Source organism: Genypterus blacodes, unplaced genomic scaffold (genome assembly GCF_046128005.1).
Source record: "Genypterus blacodes isolate CSIRO-AG114 ecotype Tasmania unplaced genomic scaffold, CSIRO-AGI_Gbla_v1 ptg000044l_1, whole genome shotgun sequence".
Lineage (NCBI taxonomy): Eukaryota > Metazoa > Chordata > Actinopteri > Ophidiiformes > Ophidiidae > Genypterus > Genypterus blacodes.
In genome coordinates, this window is record NW_027466857.1 from 8,456,595 (window position 1) to 8,479,536 (window position 22,942).

The window sequence follows — 22,942 nt, forward strand, 5'->3', positions numbered from 1 at the left end:
ATAAGACATTATTGTTTATTTACCAGACACATTGATCATGTAAAAAGAAGTGAAGTAAATAGAATGAAATACATAGAATCACAGTGTTATTACTAAACAAAGTGAACATAAATAGGAGTTCCATCAATGGGATTGTACTGTAATCTGTATACACAATGCAATGTACAAGAAGAAGATTGATCAGAGCATTCGGATCTGATCACGTCATCGTGGCGTCTTAACTCAGAAATCACACGTACAAATGTTACAAAGCCTTTTCTTGAGCTCCACTTGGTTCAGGCTACAGTCTTACCGCCGCCATGACGACCGCAAACCCGTAGAGATGATAATAAGTTTGAATAATAATAATAATAATAATAATAATAATAATAATGCCTGCTCGGAATCTATCAGTGGAATTCAGTGAAAGTTGGTCAAGGTGGGATTTCAACTTTACTACGACGCACACACACACACACACACTTAACCCTTTCAGTATTCCACCTCAATATCAGCATTCCATTCATTGTTTCGGTTTCCAGTGTTCCAAAAAATACAAAAAAAATACAAACAATAGAACATCATTACACAGTTTTCAAACAATCCCAGCATTTTAAGTTAACATTTTCAGGGGGGGGGGGGATAGTGGGCCGTTTCGTTTCTTACAATAAATAATCTCAGCCTCATACCGTCACCGCGGATACACTAGGTTTTCTACACGAGTATATTTCACAAACGTCAACTCCGTCTCGCGTACGACACAACCACTAATACAAACTCTCGCTATCAGCTAACATCACTTTTTAAAAAAACAAAACAAAAAAACACCAAGAATCATCTGCCTGGTTGTCCCGTTTCCTCCCAGCCATCCGACCCAAACTCAACCTGAAGCCGTTCGCCGTGCTAAAGATACAGATTTCGCAATTTAAATGGAAGTTTGGAGCGTTTTCCGTCCGCGTCACGGCACACAATGGCCGCCGGTGGGAGAAGGAAGGAAGGAAGAGCACAAGCTGGATTGTTAATACACTGGCCTCACACACACATACACTCGCCAAACAAAACTAAACCTTGCTGCCATCGTCATCATCGCTTCACCAAATACCTACTTTAACTATTTACAGTTCAACAATGGCTTTGCTTTAGTTTTTGCTTCTCGTAGCCCGTTTGGCAGAGTATAAATGGCGGCGTTGGTCGTTTAACACTTTCTGTGGTTGGAGAGGGTTTGATGGGCGTCTCTGTCTGTAGACCTCAGTTGCTTTTGATAGAGCAACTGTGGTGATAAGGCACTGTTATTAGTGTCTACTATCATCAGAAATCAGGCCTTAACTGATCGTGGGCTTTCTAAACATCCGAGCGAGCGACTTCACGAGTGCCGACGCTCTCCATACACACACGTGACATCTTTGACCATATAAAAATGGAAAGACAGGCATTGGATCTGAATCAAAACACTTTTTTAAAAAAGATGCACATAACAACAGTACTGAATGCAGCAATATCAGCATACAAGGTAGATTTTGACGTTAGTGGAAGTCGCCTTTTGAGACGTGGCCTCTCTGTCCCCGAGGACCTGCGTGTCCTCCCGCTTAACACAGGCTTACTAATGCGTGTGTGTGACCCGTGCACGTGTCCACACTGAACAAAAAGCTGCTTGTCTAGTCCCTTCATGATTTGCATAGGGCATGTAATGTGTGCACTGGATAGAAACGTAAAAGGTTGACAATATGTACGAACATTTATACACATCCAGAAGTAATATTGTGTTTGTTAGACACTTGCAAATTCTAGGAGTATACTGAACTGGCCTCTCACAATAAATGCTGTTATGTGGTAGTGATTAAAGAAACAAAGTAGCACTGACAACCAGAGCGAGTCCACAGGGAGGCTGAGGGCCTGTCAGACGCTTGGGAGTGTTGGTTTTTAACTGTTTGTTCCGGCAGCTTCTTCTTCTCCCCCTGTGTGTTCTTTCCATGCAGTGTTCGGGAGATGGAGGAAGCTACCGACTTTCCATTAAATCACACCGCCTCCCAAATGGGAACGACTGTCAATCAAAACAGCTCTGCAGCTACCGGTGAGGAGCAAAGGAAAGAGGAGGAGGCGCAGGACTGCAGCTCCGCTTTTTCTGGTGGAATGTAGGGCAGGAGTGGAAGAAAGACCGAGTCACACCGACGGTAATCTGACATTGATTATTAATGTTCCACTTCCTGACCGAGCAGGATTCTGGGAGGAGCGGTCGAGAGCAAAACCGCCGACTCACACAGTTAATGAGTCTTGTCCTTTACGATGGACGTTTCCGCATCTGTCTCAGGTGAAGCCAGGGGTGGGGCTGTGGGAGCAGGGGGGTGCTCCTCTTTGGGGGAGGGGGTCTTCTGTGCTGAGGAGGCGATGCTGGGTTTGGCATCGTCAGGTGTGTGTTCGTTAGGAATGAGAGGAGCTGTGGTTTTCTGTAGGGCAGAGAAAAAAACACTGAAGCCTCTTTAGTAAACAGTGAACCTGCTTTACCCAGCTGGATAACTGGCAGTGACTCGTATTGGCCACTGGGTGGAGCTAAAAACAAGAAGAGTAGCATATTGTGCAGCCCATTCAAAGGCAAAATGGTACTTTATGAGATCAGGACAGAATATACTGTCATCTCTGAGAGTGACACTCTGGCAATGTCCCAGATTTGTCAGGTCATTTGAGTCTAAACAAGTTAACTGACACTGTTTCTTGGGAAGTTGCAGGATTCAGGAGATCTTGTCTTGTGGATTACCAAATACCGTGTCATGGTCCAATGAAGATATTGCCTTGTAAAATTAGTAATCAGGGTAAAATGTCATTGGAAAACACTTTCAGTTAACATATTTGTATCTATCTAAGCCTATTACATCATGTAGAGCAGCTTTTAGAGGTTTAGAGGCGTGTTTAGCTTTAACGGCCCATTCAAATCCCTGTAGTCCTGGTAAGTGAACGCCACATATCCCCCACATATCTGAAGAATAATCCAAAGTATAAAAGCTAAAATAAAGTCAGTGACCTTGTTTGCTTGTCAATGATCTGAAAAACGAGTATCACTTTGTGAAAGTTGTTTTTTCACACTAATACAAGGTTGAGCATTGTTAAAGCTTAAAGTAGAAGAAATGGAGCGACTTCTCTTATCTGTTAGATGTGACCTTTCTCATGCAATTCCAAAAGTACAGTACAATACTACAAAAATACACACAAATGGAAACCTTTATAGTCAAATGACTCACTGTAATAAGTCTCAAAACAATAGTAAAAGAAAAGGAACAGAGGTCAGTGACCTTTGGTAACATTTCAGGTGCTGGGATCTTCTCTAGAAAAGAAAAAGTCATTTCGAGTCCCGCAAGACAAAATCAAACGGATGCCAAATGAAATATTCTGACTGAAAGTGGAAGGACACATAGATACACAATGTGAAAGAGGGAACCATGGCTGCACATGCAGGAGTGAGGAGGAGGAGGAAGAAGAAGAGGAGGAAGAGTGCGACTGCAGTGGCACGGCTCTCTCTCCTCACTGATCCCTGTAATTGGCTCGACTCTGTTTTATGTCTGCACACTATTCAGTGGTTTTCAGGCTCAATCTATTTTAGAGCCAGACTCTGAAATGTGTCTGGGAGTGCACAGTGTGTGTGTGTGTGTGTGTGTGTGTGTGTGTGTGTGTGTGTGTGTGTGTGTGTGTGTGTGTGTGTGTGTGTGTGTGTGTGTGTGTGTGTGTGTGTGTGTGTGTGTGTGTGTGTGTGTGTGTGTGTGTGTGTGCACGGTCCTTGGCTGGCTCACCGTTGTTTGTGGCACTGGGTTGATGCTGCTGGCGAAGGAGGGTGCGGCAGTCGCTGCAGACGCTGCAGAGATGTCATCCTGCATCATTCCTCTTCTGTCCAAGACGCTGGGGAGGAAGAAAAAGACAGAATCGGTCAATAGCGGCTTCCTGTTTGTTAATCTTCACAGCAGGTGGGGCAGGAAGGGAAAAAAAAAAGCAGCTAAGAGGCTCTCATGCGTGGTCACAACTCATCGATCACAGCAGGAAGCGAGCCAAAGATAGAAACACAACATGGATAATAACAGGAGACAGATATCAGAAGTGTCTTTGTGTCTTCACTCTTTGCACACTGCAGCTTAATGCACGGAGACGTCGTTACCTTGGATACGCTGGCCCACAGAGCACCTCGCAGCAGTTTTTGAGGAAGTTCTTGTGGCTGTATGGGTTCTGGACTCTGTTCTTTCCCGACCACGAGCCTTTGATCTGAGCAAAACCAAAACACGGACAAAAACCAATCAACCTCATGTGAATCCAGCGCAGCTCACACTCCCGCTAAACTGAACTAATCGCTCGTTTCCCCTCCAAACACAGTTTCCCCGTGGCTCTACCTTGTTCAAAAGCACGGTGCCATTTTTAGATGTTATCCCCACAGGCTTGAGTTTGACCTACAAAAAGGATCTGTGAGGGATTTGATGATGTTGTGGTTCAGTGGGAACACTTTGTGCTGCGGGTGTGAACATGCATCAGTGAGGTAATGCAAAGTACCACTACGAAAAAAAGCTTTATTTCAGTAACTATAGATACAGAGGCAGCCCATAAGGCACACACGTTTGTAGTGTGTGTGCGTGTGTGTGTGATGGAGACAAAGCCAACAGCACATGTGTGATCCCATAGGAGATCAGAGCAGCCACAGCACTCAAGGTGCCTTCTCTTGTTTCCTCTGTTTATCTTTATCTTCTCATTTGTATGCGTGTGTGTGTGTGTGTGCGCGTGTGTGTGTCTCTCTCCAAGTGTCTATCTCTGACCCTTTCCAATTCTCTTTGTCTCTCTTTTCCTCTCCATCTATCTCTGTCTCTCTCAGTCTCTCTCTCTCCCCGTCTCTCTGTCTCTCTGTCTCTCCCTCTCTCTCTCTCTCCCCCTGTCTCTCCCCCTGTCTCTCTGTCTCCCCCTTCATTGTTGGCCCTTTGCCCGGCCTCTGCAGGTATCGATGGATCTATTATTAGGGCCAATCACAGATATTGAGAGGCTGTGCTGAGCCGCTGTTTCAGCTCCTGGAGCAACATGACGGCTGTTACGACGTTGCAGAGCTTCATTACTCATTAAACACCAAAAATTGGGCCAGCCAGTCCAGAGGAAGGAAAGGAGGAATTTATGAATTAATCATTACAACAAAGTAGAGCTTCACTCTGTGGCTTTCAGCCCTCGCAAACTCTCCCCGCTGCTGCTCTCCGTCTGCTGTCAGAGCCTCTGCAGTCAAAGTACACACACACTGTTACGGTTGTATACACAGGCGCAACATAAATTACTCCCTTTGTGGAATCATCCACCTGCACCTCTACCGCTCATCTGCTTTACATCAGCCTGAATGTGTGTGTGTGCATGTGTAAGTGTGTGTAAGTGACTACACAGCGTAATGCACAAGAAATCAATACTTTTTCCGCCATAAATCCTCTGAAGCTTCTTCTTCTTCTGCTTCTTCTTCCTGTAGCTGACGTGTCACAAGCCAGTAGCCAGCTGGTTCTTTTCTGTTCTGTTCTTGCTCCAGCTATCAATTTAATAACGGAGCAGCTGCCATTTGTGTACGTTTCATATTTCATCAGACTATGTGGGCCTGCTGGTGAGCTGAGACGGATCCAACTGCTGCAATCAGCATTCTAAATGTTTACCAGCCAATTTGTCATTTGGCTCAAACTCCAGGCAGAATACGACCTGCTGTGCTGGCTGCAGAGCCCGTTTAAGAGCTTTCTGCTCTCAGGATGGTTATAAAGAGGATAAATCATTGAATTGGGGAAGAGGATAGGTTGAACACTTTATCCACCCAGCTTTCAGTGATGTCTGCGTATAAGGCAAAGAGATTTGGCATTAAGTTAGCATCATTAGTCAGCTCAACATGTTGGCATTAGAGTGTTTGAGTCTAGTTCTACATTTTCCACAAGGCCTCATCTCTCTTGGTTGGGCATGTTAGCAGAACTACAATTAACCAGCCGCTCGCCTGTTCAGTCCTGACTGAGGCAGTGCAGTTGTCAAAGAAACAGCTGTGTGTTCACGCAAATTATGGCATCGGTCATGTATGTTTATCTTTCCAGCCACATGAAGCCACGGCTGATTACATTACTTAGAGAGAGACACACACACACACACACACACACACACACACACACACACACACACACACACACACACACACACACACACACACACACACACACACACACACACACACACACACACACACACACACACACACACACACACACACACACACACACACACACACACACACACACACACACACACACACACACAGAACCCTTAACCTGTAGATCAATACAAACTGATATACAAACACATCCTCATATACACACACACACACACACACTCTTCATCGTGTTCTTCTTGCATTTGAGTAGTTTTCAGTTTCAGAGTGTGTTCACCAGCCTGTCTGATTTGATTCATGTTCTCCTTTAGTTTAGCTCGTTTGGGCAGTAAATCCAAACTGATCTGAATATTCATGGAGGTTTGTTGATGAGCTTGTCTGAAGCCACCAGCCAAGGTAAAGAGAGCTGAGGAGCCCTGATGGGTGGAGCTACTATTTGTTTTTGCCATAAGATGGTGCACGACTTCACCTTGATACACATTTACACGTGACACATCCTTGTTCTCTTTCATTGTTTTAGTTCTCCGTTTTTGCTGTGTCTTCTTTTCTTCTCTTCCCCTCTGTATGTAAACAAATAATCTCCACATTGCTCTTTGTTATGTCAGACGCTTTCTTCCGTATTCATATTCATTCGGGCATGAAACTAACCAATCAATTCCAATAATGTGACGCGTGTTTACACTCCATCGTTCATTCTTATCCCCTTAACATTTACACACGCGGGCCTGAATCAACAAACTGTAGTTATGATTCATTTCCAAGCAGCCGTAATGGAGCGAGAGGAAGAATCAGAAGACTTACATCCTCATTGGTGGTCTGGTTGAGGGAGATCAGGTAGGTGTGGAAGCCGGTCAGTCCCACTACAGACCACAGGGTGAAGAAACACACCAACACCTCCAGCACAGTGAGCTCAAGTTAAGAAAGGGGTAACGGATGCGGGCGGAAAACAGAGAAACGGCGGGAAATGATAGGAGGAGGACGTCCAAAGAAGGAGGACGAGGTGTAAAAAGGTGAGCAGGGGGATGAAGATGTGCCACTTCAATTCAAGCTCTTAAAACAGGCTTTTAACGCTGTGAAGAGGAGCTTTGATGCTTTGGAGCAAACGGTTCAAAAGGATATGTTCCAGGTGTTTCTTTCAACGTGTTCAAGAAGCCGTCATCCACCGAACCTGTGAACAGAGACACACACACACACACACAAAGAGAGAGAGATTCATTCATTCAGTGTGAAGGAGGAAGCAGGAGGAGGAAAAGGATGAAAAAAAAAAAAGGCTGTTTAACATCACCCTGCCGGAAAAACCTGGTCTAAAATTAGGTCACAGTTTCAACAATGGTTTACTGCGCGTGTGTGTGTGTGTGTGTGTGTGTGTGTGTGTGTGTGTGTGTGTGTGTGTGTGTGTGTGTGTGTGTGTGTGTGTGTGTGTGTCTGAGTGTCACAGGCCATCCTTCCTGTTTAGTCACATTCTCTCATCCATCATTCCTCTCCCTCCATCTTTTCCCTTTACCGGTGTTTGACCCCACGCACACACACACATGTCCCCCGCCCCTCCCTGAGCATACTTACGCATGACCACATGGACGATGTCGAAGGTGAAGATGTAGATGGTGAGCAGGGAGAGGGACAGCGTGAACAGGTAGAAGTAGCGGTAGTTCCTCTTGCCCACGCAGTTTCCCACCCAGGGGCAGTGATGATCGAAGCGGTCTGGGGAGGAGAGCGGAAGAAGAAACGTCAGATGGATTACGGATAAAAATAATATTAAACCCAATTTGTGTCTTTGGGATCCATTTCCTAAACCTATCCCCCCCTCCCTCCCTCTCTCTCTCTCTCGTCTAAATATAGCGAGCAGAATCTGATTTCGTGTGATTTGGATGCGAGCCAGGTGAGAGCAGGGCCGAGCGGCGGCGGCGGAGGTGAACTCGCTGCGTTCCCACTTTTCCGCAGTAGAAACCGGATGGAATTTCACCTTCTTTCAGACGCGATACGGCAACAAACAAACAACAAAGACACGGAAGCGCTTTTTAAAAACAAACGGATCGTTTTACATGCAGCATCTTATAATATGTTAATCAATGCTATCAACAAATACCGGCCACAGGAAATCTGGTACATACACACACAGGATGGATCCTAATGATTTGATGCAGCCATGACAACAAGCCACATTTAAATTCGACATTCCCGCTAAATGTGCTGAATCCTCTCGTGCATCGACTTCCCGATTTTTCACGCTGACAAAGTCAAAGTGAGACTGGCGAGCATCAGCTAAAGAGGACAAAGTGCAATTTTCCTCCAAGCTATTAATTCTGCTTTCTGGCGAGTTTCATATTCTGAGCAACACTTGAACCTATAAACAATGTTCAAACCAGACAGGAAATATGACTGCGGTAAACGGGCTGAGGTATGCTGTGTCATACTTGGGACTTGGACAGCGTGTGTGTGAGTGCGTGTGTGAGTGTGTATTGCTACAGCAGGTGGAGCACAGACGGGCCTGTGTTCAGCGTGACTGAGCGTTTTCTTCCCTCACTGAGCCTCCACTGTCTCCTCTCAGATCACCTACACATCCAAGCTCCTTCTGAAGCTTCCCTCAATCATCAGCAGCCAAATGGTGCTGCCGGGGTTTAAATCCCATCAAAACGTCTGTCTGAAGCTTTGGAACTCTTTGCCCTCCTGTTTGCTTACAGAGTACAACGTTTATATATAAAGATACGGTTCTGAACAGTAACATCCGTCACAAATCGATGAAGAGAGAGCTAGAGAGAGAGAGAGAGAGAGAGAGAGAGAGGGAGGGAGGACACTGAGGTGAAGGCCGCAGCAAAACAACATCATCAAAGAGACGACGCACTTTTATGTTGTGTGAGCCGACAATGAAGGCGTTTGACGAGTTTACACGTCGTTTCTCACCGACGCAGTTGTCACAGATGCTGCAGTGAGACGCGCGAGGCGGCCGGAAGATTTTGCAGGTGTAGCAGTACTTCAGCTTGACGATCTGGTTGTTGATCTGCACGTTGCGGATTCGAGGAGGGGGACGCTGCCCGGCGGGGACGTTTCCGTTAGCCGCTTCTGTAACACATAGACACACACATAGTTAGCGTGGCAATCTTGGTCGCACAAACACATTTGTTCTGCATCAGGAAAAATACTTCAAACTCATCTGTGAATAATTTGCCATAGCAACAGAGTTTGAAATACTGTATCTCCCAACCGTTTTTATTGGCTACAGAAATGACATGCACCACAGTTTAAGACCCCCTGCATTAGGCGTGAACACGCTGACACAATATCGTGTCCGACCCCTGTGTGTGTAACTGTAATAGGCAGTGAGAAATGTGAGATTAAAGCAACGAGGCCAAGAAATTTATCAGATAAACCGTAAATCACACCAGCTAAACCTTGAGAAATTACACGGCTCAATTTGTAATTTATTATAGTTTCTTTGTTGCCACACTGATGTGTTTAGTGTTATTTATAAGCTATAACGTGCAGCAATATGATTTGTCATGTTAGGAGGGAAGGTGTCAAATCACACTTATTCCACTGAAAATAACATATTTGATGGCATTTATGTTCTTTACTCATATCTGATCAAATTGAGTGACGATAGTGTTTGAATCAAAGCGCGGTGCTTGGAAAGAAAAGCATTAAACAGCTTTTCTCTGAGGGAAGAACAGTTGTTATTATTCTGAAATGGAGACGGAGCAGAAACTCATTTATCATACAGCTCTCAGTGTAGAATGGTATGCTCTTAAAACAAACCAGTTTTTCCTGCATTCAGAGGGGGGCAGTGAATCTAGCATGCCTAAACTCCTGCGCCAATATTAGCCCCGCTCAGATCGATATGTGAAACTGCTGGAAATGACTGTATCCACTACCACAAAAACACTGAGCTTTAGAAAACCTCACAAGGTGCGAAACAGAGAATAAATTAATGAGTCGTCACTCCCAGGGAATAAAGCTCCTCCCTCTGGCAGCCAAGTGCAGGCTGCTGGAGACATTAGATATTCTGTGAGGATGCCTCTCTGCCTATTATCATTCCCCCTGAGGCCAGGCACTAACAGGCTGAAGGGCCCGAGCGAGGAGGCTGGGGAGGATTCATCAAGGCGCCTGGGACACCAGCATCCATAACTGCCTCCTCAACCGCCTGTTTTTCTGTTTCCCTCGCCCACACCCATGCAGCCGCGACACGGTAGAATATAGCGTGGAACAGATGTGTGTAGGGGGGAAATGTATTCTTCTGCATTGTGGTTTATTTATTTATACAGCCATGTGAGGCTTTGTGTTATTATTTTTGTGTTCTATGCTGCATGGCAGAGAAGGGAAAATCAATTAGTGCCCTTCTGAGACAAACATGTAGGCGTCACCAAGATACTGGAGGCAGAGACTGGAGGAGAACTAAGGGTGTGGGCTTCAATGCAGTCTGATGACAAAATATAAAAGCCTTCATTGAATTGGATGTCATTTTCAAACTATTTTATCATTTAATCCCTTTAATCAGCAGCTATTTTTATGATCAATCATGTTATCCATTTATGATGCTGCCTTCCAATGATGATGTAAATTGAATGGATCTTTGTTTTGTTTGGATTAATAAAACCACACATGCAATTTGAATATCTCACATTTGGACATTAGTCACCATTTATTTTGTCATAATGAATTATTTGTGCGGCTTAATCATGTAATGAAAAAATATTTGACAAATTTAATGAAAATATTCATTAGTCACAACCCTAAAATGAACAGCTGCAAAAATGATGACGTCAGTGTTGATGGAGGGTGCAACCTTGGCATGATGACAACATTAAGGAATGAAGGAATCAATGAATGGACATTTCCTCTTTGCTGTTGAGGACCTCTGATGTATCAAATGGATGAATCCGGTTCGATTCCCTGGTGGAAGCTCCACGCCGGAGCAACACGAGGGTCACGGGCCACCGCCAGACACGCAGCCATTATCATGCACCGAGCGGGATGAGTCACAGCTGCGATGAGAGGAGCCCTCGCTGCTCACAAAACCGCCCTCAGAGGACCGAATGCTTTTACAGCCCCTCTGTCCTACGCACAGACTCGTCTCCACCCAGGCCTGCTCGACTGCAGCGAGGACAAGTGATGGCTCAAGGACACAGTGACTCTTCAGTGCAGACAAAGAACTATGGCTGACATGTGTCCTCGCCCCCTTCCTACAGTTTTACAGGGACACTGGAGTAAACATCTACAACTAAATGTGCCTCCTCATGAGGACAACTACACAGTTTAATAGTAGTGGTTTGTTGTTTGAAGGTTATTAAGTCCCCATCAGAGCAACACTGAGGTCATCTATGTGCCCCGCCCTTCATATTAAATTAGGATGAGACAACAACAAAAATTGGTATTGCTGATATTTCTTAAGTTATACATTCAAATACTTAATCGTATTTTCTATTAATTCGATTTTTTTTTTCACCCAAAGATTTATGCTTTTTAGAGTCCAACGAATGTATTTAGATTTGTTGACTCTAATCCTGTAGATTTAGCTTTGAGGAAATGCTTATTCTGGAGAAAGTGAAGAGCCATCTCAGGCTGCTGAAAGCCAAAATGAGTGTAGTGGTCCTGGAAGGCCAGAATACACAACACAGATGAGATGATACCTGACAGGAAATGAACCTTGTTGGTGCCATTGCAAGGTGACAATAAACATTTGCTCTCTTTGCATTCTTACAGATAAATTTGTTGTTTGGCAAGACTGGGAAGACATCAGGCATCTGCTTACTTATGATGGTAATCTGTATTGTTTTGACTATATGACTAAAGTAGAATCTGAATTACAGATATTTGTCCACAGTAAACATTTGTTTTGATAATGAATCGGTCAGATCTTTGTAAGTTAAAGCCTTTGTTAGACTGAGCTCTTTTAGGGCTGAGCAGTCACAACCTTTATCACAAACATAAATAAAGCAGCTGGGCTGAGTCTCCTTCCTGCTTATCAAGCCTCTGTACTTCAGTATTCCTGCCTCTGAAATGCTTCTGCTTGAGTAATTTCCCCCTCATTTGCAGTTTACATCCCCATATGACCTTTTCTACAGAATAGACGCATGAATGAAACTACTATGGAACTGGAGCACAATAAACACGTACGTACATTTGTTTTGTACATAGATTGGACTGGGTGAAGATAACATGGTGTAGTAGCATTATCAGTACTGCCTTTGCTTTAAAGTTACACACACACGCCAAGGTGAGATGCCGGTCAAATCACACAGCTGAGGACACACACCACTTTAAACCTGACAAATATCTGCTGTCACTCAACGTGGAATGCACAGTGTTTACTATTCTCTGCTATTCATCATCAATAAATCAGCAAATTGTCAGCCTATCCCTCATTATGAACTCCTGTTGTGCCAACAAGCACACACAGTTTCCAAAGTTACCAAAACACAACGATTAAATTACAGGAAATGTGCATAAAATATGGCTCCGTTTAAGCACTGAAATTACAGAATATATACCTAGATGCATGATCGACCTAAATAGTATAAACAACAATGTGTGTCTGATAGTTAAGGGCAAACCTAAGGGAGGTAGAGGAGCTAAATACATGAAAAGTGAACTAAATAAAGACAGAAACATTCCAACATTCCTGTGACGCACCTATTTCCATTTCGATGAAGGTGGCCTCCTCTGGAAGGGCTCGAGGCAGCACCCCAGGGTCACTGAAGCTGGTCCTCAGCAGCATGGCCATGACGAAGAGGAAGAGCAGAGCGGCAAACACTGGGATGGCAGGGGACAGGTGGTAAGCCAGGTAGGGACATCTGCAGAATAAAAAGGACGAGGAATGAAAATCTGCTCAAAACAAATAGACTTAAACAGACTTGTACTGAACTTTGCGTCATCATATTAATGCGATAACAGCTCTGAGTAAATAGGTGAGCCCTTTCATATGATTTCACAAGAGACCTTTAGTTGCTCCTAATTGCTTTCCAATGGTGCCGCTCGTGCAGACAGGGCACAGCAGGACACAAGCACACATATTCTGAACTGGTGTACTGAGCATAAAGGTCATGAACCACGAGCGTTGGCCTTTCTCTGGACAGTGCAGAAGCCAGGGCAGTAAATAAGCACACACTCTTTTCACCTTCTGGAGGAGTGCAGGGACATTAGCATAACTCCAGTTGCCAGGCCATTGAGATTCCAGCCAGCAGGGCCTTTCCAGCAGGCCGCCCGCTCAGACAAATAACAGATTCAGGCTGCAGTGCAAAGTGCTGCAACGCGGCCTGGAAGCAGCAGCAGCAGCAGCAGCAGCAGCAGCAGCAGCAGCAGCAGCAGCAGCAGAGGTTTCCGCATTTAGATATTAATGAAACTAAATGCACAAACCATCTCCTCCCCATGCAGCTGGGATCATATATTCATAATTCAACACTAATGTTGCTCTACAGGGTTGGAAGATACGCTATATCCTGTACAAGACTCAATTTCTGTATTGTGTGTCACATAAAAAGCTCGCCCACACAGCCGACACACAGCCGACACACACACACACTCTCTCTCTCTTAATATGAAATATGGAGATTTGGATTGGATCATTATCAGGCAACATTATATGGTCCAATAAGTGCATAATACCATCAGTCACAATACTGCATGTTGCAGCAAAACCATCTGTTCACATTCACTTGTCAGCATAAGAGTTTATTTAGGTAGATTTGTATGAGCCGGACTGATGGAGATGATTTATGGCAGATATTGATGTTTATGTTAGCAGATACGCAAAAGGAAATGCATGCAATACATAAATGTTCTTATGTTCATGTAATTTAATGTTTGTTTGCTAGATTAATTAAAAGGTTGAGGACAGATTTTGACATGTTTTGGTGTAAAGAGGGCGCATGAGGATATCCGTCCTCTCACGCCCGGTTGCATCTCGCACAGCCGGTCACACTAGGTGGCTTGGCTGTGTGTGTGTGTGTGTGTGTGTGTACACGTGTGTGTATGCCCAGTCATACACAAAGACAGCCATGGCCCAGTCTGTTTACATTGTGAAGCTTTTCGACCCACTATTTTGAAAATTATACAGCAACACCGAACAAATCTGCCTTACCCACTTCTCTAATAAACATGTGTTAATATGGTTTTAATTTTATATTCATTTCTCTTTAGACTACTGTATTTTTGTCTCAGCTTGTTCATAATTATGCATTTAGGACCTGTTGTAAGTACATTCTATTCAGGGAATAAATGTGATGAATACAAATTACAATCTCTATTTAATTACTGTTCTATCAAATGTTATTGTAACAATTAAATAATCTATCATATTTCAACTATCCTAAACAAAATCAAATGTATGCTCTTAAACCATTATCAGATTTCTTTTTTTTTAACTCATTTTTCAGTTTGTTCCTCAAAAATCCTGCATTGTTCAGACTCTAGTATGTAACGTATACACTCATAAAACGATCAGGTGTCAGCCAGAACAGAGCAAACGCATAAGCCTTGTTATATAACCCAGCATGATGGGCCATAAATCCCTTTGGGTGACATAATGTCCCTGAAAGCAGCACTAATGTATGATAACACCTTATTATCTGATCTGCCGGTTAAGCAGTCATTTGTTTGGTCACATCCATGTCGCTCGCTGCCTTGCCTGGCTCTCATTTCACTCACAGAGCTGAGAGGAAGCTTAAAAAGGGAAAAAGGGATTGTAGCCCAGTAAACAAATATCAGCCGGCCAGGGAACAAAGTTCACCTGTTCAGTTTCCCATTATGGAGATGAGCCAGGTAAGTCAGCATACCTGCGCTATGGCGACAACAGCACACCTACACCTGCTGAACTGGTCCGATTAGTTTTTCTGCTCTGCGGTTTTTTTCCTTCCACACACACACTCATGGAAACAGAGACAAAGCAGAGATCATTGCCAAATCAATAGAAGTTTCCAAAGCAGCACGTTTGCTCCATTTGTCAGCATGGAGGACAGTGAATTCAGAGCCAGGGGAGGAGGTGGGCAGTGAGTCTGTGATGTGTATTTCCAGTAATGATGACTGGTAGTCAAGGCCGACCGCGTCACCGCTTCCCATCCGGAGTCCACGTCCTTCCTGGATGTGACCATCTCCCATGCCGCTTAGGGAGCAGGGTGGTGCTGACACTCCGACTCTGTGCTCATCACTCACCATAAAACCTGAGTCTAAGCATTTGGGGAACTCGTTTTCATCAGCGGCGCCATCAATCACACCGCCCAGCGATAAATACACAACATGCAACATGCTACTTCCTCCTGACTCAATTCTCTGCCTCTCTTGCTCTATTTGTGTGACCCGTGATTAAGTGATTGGAGCTGAAGCTATAGATCACAGCCCATCGATCCATTCGTCTGGAGCAAAATCTCCACAAATTATGCCTCTGACACACACCGCTCTATTTGTTCCAAATGTTTCTACAATTACAGCTCAAAACAAGATCCGTCTCTTATTGATCAGCCCTCAGTGGGACTAAATCAAGACACAGTTACCTGATTGGAAGTCCAAAGGATTTTCTGATAATGTTAAATATGAAAGTGTACTGAAATTAATGATTGATGGGTTTAATTTACAATCAGAGAGTTGTGTGCTTGTGTTTTTCTTTGCCATAATTGGAAATACAGGTTTGTTCCAAGAAGCGAAACACTAAGCAATGAGGTAACAGTGTTAAGATGATCCAGATTTGAGAGGTTCCAGGTTTTACATGGAGCACACACACATTCCACTTCTGCAAACATAACCAACGCAAACAAGTGTGACAAATCTAAATTAATGTTCCGACTTTTCCACCGGCGATGACATTTTGACTAAATCCATTCAAAACAGAACAATACAATATTCTACTATTTGTCCACAATGTACTCCACTTCCACTCTAGACTTAGTTTGGAAATTGGATGTTTATGGCACAAGTTACACATTGTTCATCTGGCCAAGTTGTTTAGATACAGAGAGGAGACGGATAAATATAGCTGCTGCTTTTCTTGCATGAGAAGGGTTACATGGACTTGTGGGTGCACAGTATATGTACAGTGCGTGCAAGTGTGTGTTCAGTCAATGTGTATGTTATCTTGCCATAGATGTAATTATCTTTACACTTAAAGCCAGATTACAAGTCCTACCTGCTAGATAAAGCCTCAGCTCATCGTTTGCATCATGCTGAATCTGTAACTCATTTAACAGCCAATACACCAGGTGATGTTGTTGTTGTTAAATGTGTGTGTGTGTGGGTGGGTGGAGTGGAGCAATTTGTTGCATTAGAATGTGAGTAGTGTAGACTTTGATCCTGATTTTCCTCCCAAAACCGGATCACAATAAGCTCAGAAATTAAGTGTGCTGAATTCCAGGCCCTTACTTTATTAATACTACAGCTGTGGCAGACATGCATGAATCATACACCAAATGAATTAGGCACTCGTCTCTACTCTACATCATACAAACATGTGTAGCCTGTGACTCTTCCTGTTTCTAGGCCAAGGTAGGAGGAAAGAAAGCTCACAAGCTCCATTCCCCCTCTCTCTCCCTCCAGATCCTGACGCAAAACTACTCCAGCGCTCAGCTTAGTAAACGTTCCGATTAGAAAGTGATTTAATTTCCCCTCAGCAGTCGACATCTACAACACTCATAGCTGTTCACACTAGACTACATATGTCTGAGCAGAAACATGCCCTTTTAACCTTTTTAACATCCTAATCTACTGTAAAAGGTGCAGTGGGAGGAGGTTGCCATAGGCGAGGCGAAGCTTCAGGCGGTGTGTTGATTCAAAGTGTGTTTACACCAGGGCCCGGAGATGGCCACTGAAGGTCCAGAGGTTACAATCTGCTACTCTGGTTTAAAGCCTCCTCCTCGTTACGCAATATTTAAATACAGTATGATAAAAAGATAAACCGTGAGATCCGGGATCGCGGCCATTACATCACAGGATCAAACACACTCAATTATGACAAAAGTGAGGATTTGATTTTAGCCTGATGAGAAAAAAAAAACAGGTAGAGGAAAGCAGTGAGCCTCTAACAAGAGAGAGAGTCGACATGTAACATCTATCACGAAGCAATGTAGCTGTGTGAGGAGCTGGATAGACCCTCCCTCCCTGTATTGCGCTTGATCTGGGCCAACATCACTACCGTGCCTGGATAAGCAGCACTCTGCCAGGGAAGCTTTCAGACAACAAAGCCTGTAGATCACCGTTACTGTAAATGGAGCGTTCACCCTCAATAGAATATAAATCACGTTATTGGCCGTCGGCTGGGGCCTGGAGCCACTTTGTGATTGGCTGATGGTGGAAAACAGGGTGGGGTCAGATGCTGAGGGAAGCTCGGGGGGGCCGTTACAGGATCTTCCCCGACCGCAGCTACACTCTGCATGCTCAGCACTGCTCCTTTATTGCTTGAGGGGAGGCCAGTCAGACATACTGAGCATCTCCACCTCGCAGCATACACACACACACACACAGACAGAAAAAACTGGTCTGAACCCATGCACATATGGTTTTCTCGGCCTCCTAGGGCGCACACACACATACAATCATCCAAACCGTACGAGTCAACAATCTACACAACCACACACACACACACATATAGATACAAATTGGAACCAAACTCGTAAATATCCCTGCAGTGAGAAAGCATTCGGGGATATTTAAAGCTATCAGCCAAATCTAATACATCAAAGTAAGAATCCCCGAGTGTACAGAGTGTAAAGCTTCCAGCATGTAAACTTAAGATGATTGGGTTCTGTGAATACGAGACGGTCATGCTCCTAAAATTGATTGTGAACAATGAGAACAGGCCAGGCGCACCCCTGCACTCACTAATTTGTTTGGCTCTTCCTAATGGGTCTATTCCAATTGTGTATTTGCTGCTTGTTTCCGCAATTTAGTCCAAATTAAAGCAGAGCGAAGTCTTCCTGCGCGGTCTGCTGGTGGTTAGAGATGAGATAAGAAATGAGATGTCTGCTGGGCCGGTGTTGGATAAGAGCCAACACGCAGCGAGACACTGGCCTCTGTGTTCTCGCCTCCACGCCACAGCGCGGATCAAAAGCCACGCGTCAGGGATGAATCCTGAAATCAAAGAAATCTCGCACTACAAAGAGAGTGTGTGACGGATTACTGAGACGGTGAAAAAGGAGAGGTCTTCATTCAAGTATTCTGGACGTGTTTCTTCCTCAGACACACACAGATAAGATTCTGCTATTCTTTAGATTTGTATAGAGAGTTGCTCTTACTGACCAAGAGGTGAACCTGAATGATCTAAATTCAAACGACAAACATTGTTTTCCTTCTTACAGAATAAAACATATTATGCAAAGTAAACAGCAGATTTTATTTACACATAATCCTGTTTGAACACACACTCCCAGACTTGTTGCCTCCTCAAACGAGAGCATAACAACATTTGGAAGTCGCTGTAATGCGTTTTCAACCTTCTTGATATATAAACTTTATGTAAAAGGAGCCTGTTGACCATTTTATACATTAGACCACATGACAATACTTCCCTGCAAGTTAAGTCAGAGCTCTAAAGACACTGGCTTAATATCTTTGTTGCACATAGTTGGGAGATGCCAGTGTATGAATGCATGAAAAAGCTCTGAGCTTTTCTGCAGAGAGCAATTACTCTGTCAGAGATATGAATCAACTCGCTCTGTAATAGTGGGGAGTTTGGAATTACCCCCATGTTGTCTGACCCAATCTCAACATTAACATCCATCCACCCCCTCCCCATCAGAGATAATTACGCTCTGCTGTAATATGAACATGGCCCGCTAACAACCCTCCAGCCATTAGTCACCGCAAGAGTCTCCTCCAGGCTGTGGTGCTGACGGCGTGAGCGGTATCAGTCTCATCTCTCTGCCCCGAGCTGGACAACAGCTCCTTCTGTCTGGACTCCGAGCGGAGCAGGAGGCCATTACAGATAGAGATGGACAGGGCTTGGCTCTAATAACAGCAGCTACCTCTCCTCTCAGCTCAGCTGGGTGAATCCATCTGGCCTGCTGGCTGCGCACACACACACACACACACACACACACACACACATGCTGGAGCGCAGAGGGGTTACAGTGTTACAGTGGAAGATTTGTGCTAACTCATGATGTCTGATTTGTGTGTTCAACTTTGGCAGGAAATGAAAGAACAAAGAGGAAATAAGAGCGACAAAGATGAAGGACGGAAAAAAAACCTCACTTAGAAGTGTTGCTGCTGAGATTTAAGATGATCATTTACTGTCACACTATGGATGAAACTGTGATTACTTCCCTCTTTTATCCATCATTAGTTATTTTTAACTTAATCAAATCTCATATCCAAAGCTGTGTTTTCATTGCAATCAAAGAAAGGGAACAAATCCTCACATGTAAGCACCTGGAACTAGCAAATCTTTGGCATATTCACTTATAATTTTAGTCACATATTGACTAAATGTGCCAAAGACTGACTGGCAGCTGTTAAATGACTTGTGTTGAGTGCACAGCGATTGAAAAACTAAAATCAGATTTGTTGGCATATTGACTTTAAAGGCGACTAAAGGGAATATGGAATTTGTTGGTTTACTTTCCAGTGTGTTTGGTAATGACTTCATGTTTCAGTAAAAGGCTTTAGGGCCCACATGCTGGTGAGCCTGCTGGAGTGAGACACAACTGCTGAGACAACAGAAAAAAGGCAGCAGACCCTCTGAGACAAGAAGCTGGAACAGTGATTACATATTAAATGCTCATATGTGTGTGTTGGTGCGTGTGGTCAATCATAACCTTTGCTCTGTCAGGACCTGTTCTTATGAGCAACAGGACTGAAACATAGAGTGTTAGGGAGTCTTATCAGAGGAGAGACACACACACACACACACACACACACACACAGGTAGGTTACAGGTCAACTACAGTGAGTCTGCAGTTCTGATCACATTACATCTTAGACACATTCAAACCAATAAGTATTTATATTTATGAGGATTTAAAGATACACACGCACACACCCCACATACACACACATACACAACAGGGTGGGACCACGATGGATCATGACAGGAGCTACAGGGGCCCTAGAGTGGTTCATTCCTTCATACTCACTCGAAAGCGAAGAAGAGGCCGCAGGTCCCCATGATGAGGAAGAGGGTCAGGTAGAAGACGCCTTTCTGCCGGGCCATCATCACCCGTCCGTCGCAGCAGAAAGTGTTTTTCCCCGGCAGCTTCTCCCATTTTCGCACCTTTCTCGTTATCATCACCGCCGACATGGTGCCTGTTTGTGCTCAGTCCTTCTTTTTGGTAAACAGTGAGATCAGTAACGAGTATAATGCTGCAAATACACTCAACAGTCTGTGTGTCTCTGGTGCTGATTCAATACCGTTCAATCACACAAACACACAATCCTTTGGCCAAGAAAAATGCAATTCAATAAGAGTAAATATTCATCCGCGACTGGAAGCATTTTTCTCGTGTAAGGTGTCGCAGTCACATCGTTGAAATATTATGATCTATATCATTCCAGTTTGTGCTTTTACCGCAGCATGTCATCCCAGGGAGAAAAAAACAAACAAAAAAAACAATCACAACCCCGTCGCCGTCCGGAGGAGATGACCGTGGTCGGGCCCGCACTCATCCGAATGCGGCAGATGTTTCCCGGCAGAGGCGCAATAATCCAGCCGGAGCATCGGGGAGCCTGGTGGACCTTGACCGGGTGATATTCATATCATCTCGTTCAATCATAAAAAAAAAAATCACCAATCAAGACTACGACCGAGCTGCTGGGTAGAATGAATGGATATTTACGTAGAAAAAAGATCAATTCTCGGAGATTATAATAATAATATTAATAATACCAGCAGCAGCCTGTGTGGTGATATGTGAGGCTGTTTGCTGCGCTTTTTTCCCCGCAGGATGCCATCTGAGCTCTCTGTCAATGGCAGCAGGAAACACGCCTAGATTGAAATGTCTCATCTTAAAGGGACAGGACAGGTAAAAAGTCAGGAGAACAAAGGAGGCATTAAAAGGCTATTTACGACACATTATTATGCTAAACCACCTGCAGTGTCGCCCCACATTAAGAGCTGTGTGAAGAAATGTACGGTTAAGTTGTATTGTTTTGACGCCAGGTGGATTTCCTTGCTTTTTGCTGAAATCAGCGTAAGTCAATACTATATATTTGTGTTTGTAGGCGTCATAGTTGAGACGTTCAGAGTAGTTTTTTTTTTTAGATTATTATGTTATTTTTCCGAATATACTGTGATTAAATATAAAGGTGGAGAATTAATAAAAAAGAATAAAAAATAAAAAATGAAGAATGATCATTATTACTCATTATTATCAAAGTAAAAAATATAAACATATATATAACATTTTAAAAAATTGCACAAACGGCCTTTTGTCCGCGTTCTTAAGAATCAGCAACATATGATTTAATGTGATGCTAACTAAATCAAACATGCATTTCATTTCCTCCAGGTCATTCATGTTGTTTCTGCTCAGTCTCCATGATAACTGTGAGCACAGGTGATACATGCTGGTTTTTATGGAGATAACTTTTTGTTCCTTCACAATGCTTGCATTCCTTTTGATCACGTTTCCACACTTTTATCTTGCATCACCAAGTTCAATGTGCGGTTATGGATACAATGACTACATTTGACTTTAAAACTGGATTAAAGTATGTTGATTTTGTCCTTGCTTTAAAATTGTGATTGTAAAATCTCTACAAAACCAACACCGACTTATTCTAAGATAAAGGTGACTTACTAAAAGAAATCTGTGCGGTAATCTGCTGGATGATGATTTTGTTGCTTGTGAAAGCACAGTAACAGATCCTTCCAACACATAGACTTCCAATATGCTGAAGAAAGAGCTCCTTTCTTCAGCATATTGATTCAATGATGGAGTAAAACCTTTTGGAATTCCTTTCAACATTCATGGAAAGTCATCTGGTTTATGGCCTGAATTATAAACAGGTTCTGTGATATGAACCAAAAACATAAAGAAATATCAAGAGAATACGGTTTTGACACTCAGATTTCACAGACGTTACACCTGCACATTGATAATTAACATTTCTAACAAAGGTCCATATCAACAGTCCAATTTAAAGACAGAATACCAATCACATCCAAAACCTATTGTAAATGTACAGAAAGGTGTCTGAAAACACATTCCCACATTGACCATTAGGGAGTTCGGTGTTGACTTTCAAATCGAATTTCCAATGTGAGCATTCTTGTGTGAGCTCACTGTGAGCATGATAAAGTAAAACGTTGCTTCAAGGTAGTGAATATTTCTGTTCAGAATTAAATTTTAAAGCCTGATTTAAGAACATGGGAGCATGTCATGGAGGGTAAAATACTGTAGTCTGATCCTACAACATGCATGAAACCTATATATTCTTAAACTTCATACCACGTTATCTTAATTGTTTGAAGTGTTGATTCCACACATCTGTTTACATTTACAATGAAATCCTGAAATACTACACAAGTGATAATTCAGCACTGTCTCAGGTTTTAATTCTGGCCCAGTATTGTTTCACTTTTATTTTTAGTTCTCATCTTCTTTATTTACTTTAAATTATTTTCTTTGTATCTTTCTTTGAACTTATGGAATTTTTCCTGAATATTTTCTACCAATTAGAAGAATTCGCCAACGACCTCACCACATCACTGTCTGATTTTAGAGCTTTTTGTCGCCATCTTTCGGCACCAGGTGTTAATGTTTATCTTTCTTCTGTCTGAAACTTGTTTGTATTGTGTTTTACGACAATTATTAACCAGAGTGCCCTCTTAACTGTGTAACCCAAACATACAACCCCTTTTTGTGGGTTTTAGCGCAAGTGTTTCCAATTTAAAGCCATAAGCGATGTATT

General features: G+C 43.4%; 1 protein-coding gene across 1 annotated transcript; it reads right to left on the bottom strand.

Annotated features, from left to right (window-relative positions):
- Positions 1-1,152: 1,152 nt before the first annotated feature.
- Positions 1,153-20,986, bottom strand: zdhhc9 (zDHHC palmitoyltransferase 9). Its single transcript, XM_076148931.1, has 9 exons — positions 20,167-20,986; positions 12,743-12,903; positions 9,017-9,175; positions 7,679-7,816; positions 7,235-7,283; positions 6,917-7,019; positions 4,118-4,221; positions 3,759-3,864; positions 1,153-2,423 (listed from the first exon to the last, which is right to left on the bottom strand). The coding sequence occupies exons 1-9, from the start codon at positions 20,328-20,330 to the stop codon at positions 2,241-2,243; spliced, it is 1,167 nt and encodes a 388-aa protein (XP_076005046.1). The 5' UTR covers positions 20,331-20,986; the 3' UTR covers positions 1,153-2,240.
- Positions 20,987-22,942: the final 1,956 nt, after the last annotated feature.

Excerpts from the sequence above, each read along its gene's own strand:
- zdhhc9 (XM_076148931.1), bottom strand. The coding sequence starts at position 20,330 with ATGTCGGCGGTGATGATAACGAGAAAGGTGCGAAAATGGGAGAAGCTG. Across the intron at positions 7,817-9,016 it reads CATCTGTGACAACTGCGTCG|ACCGCTTCGATCATCACTGC; the intron begins GTGAGAAACGAC and ends TCTCCTCCCCAG. Across the intron at positions 4,222-6,916 it reads ACCAGACCACCAATGAGGAT|ATCAAAGGCTCGTGGTCGGG; the intron begins GTAAGTCTTCTG and ends GGTTTTGCTCAG.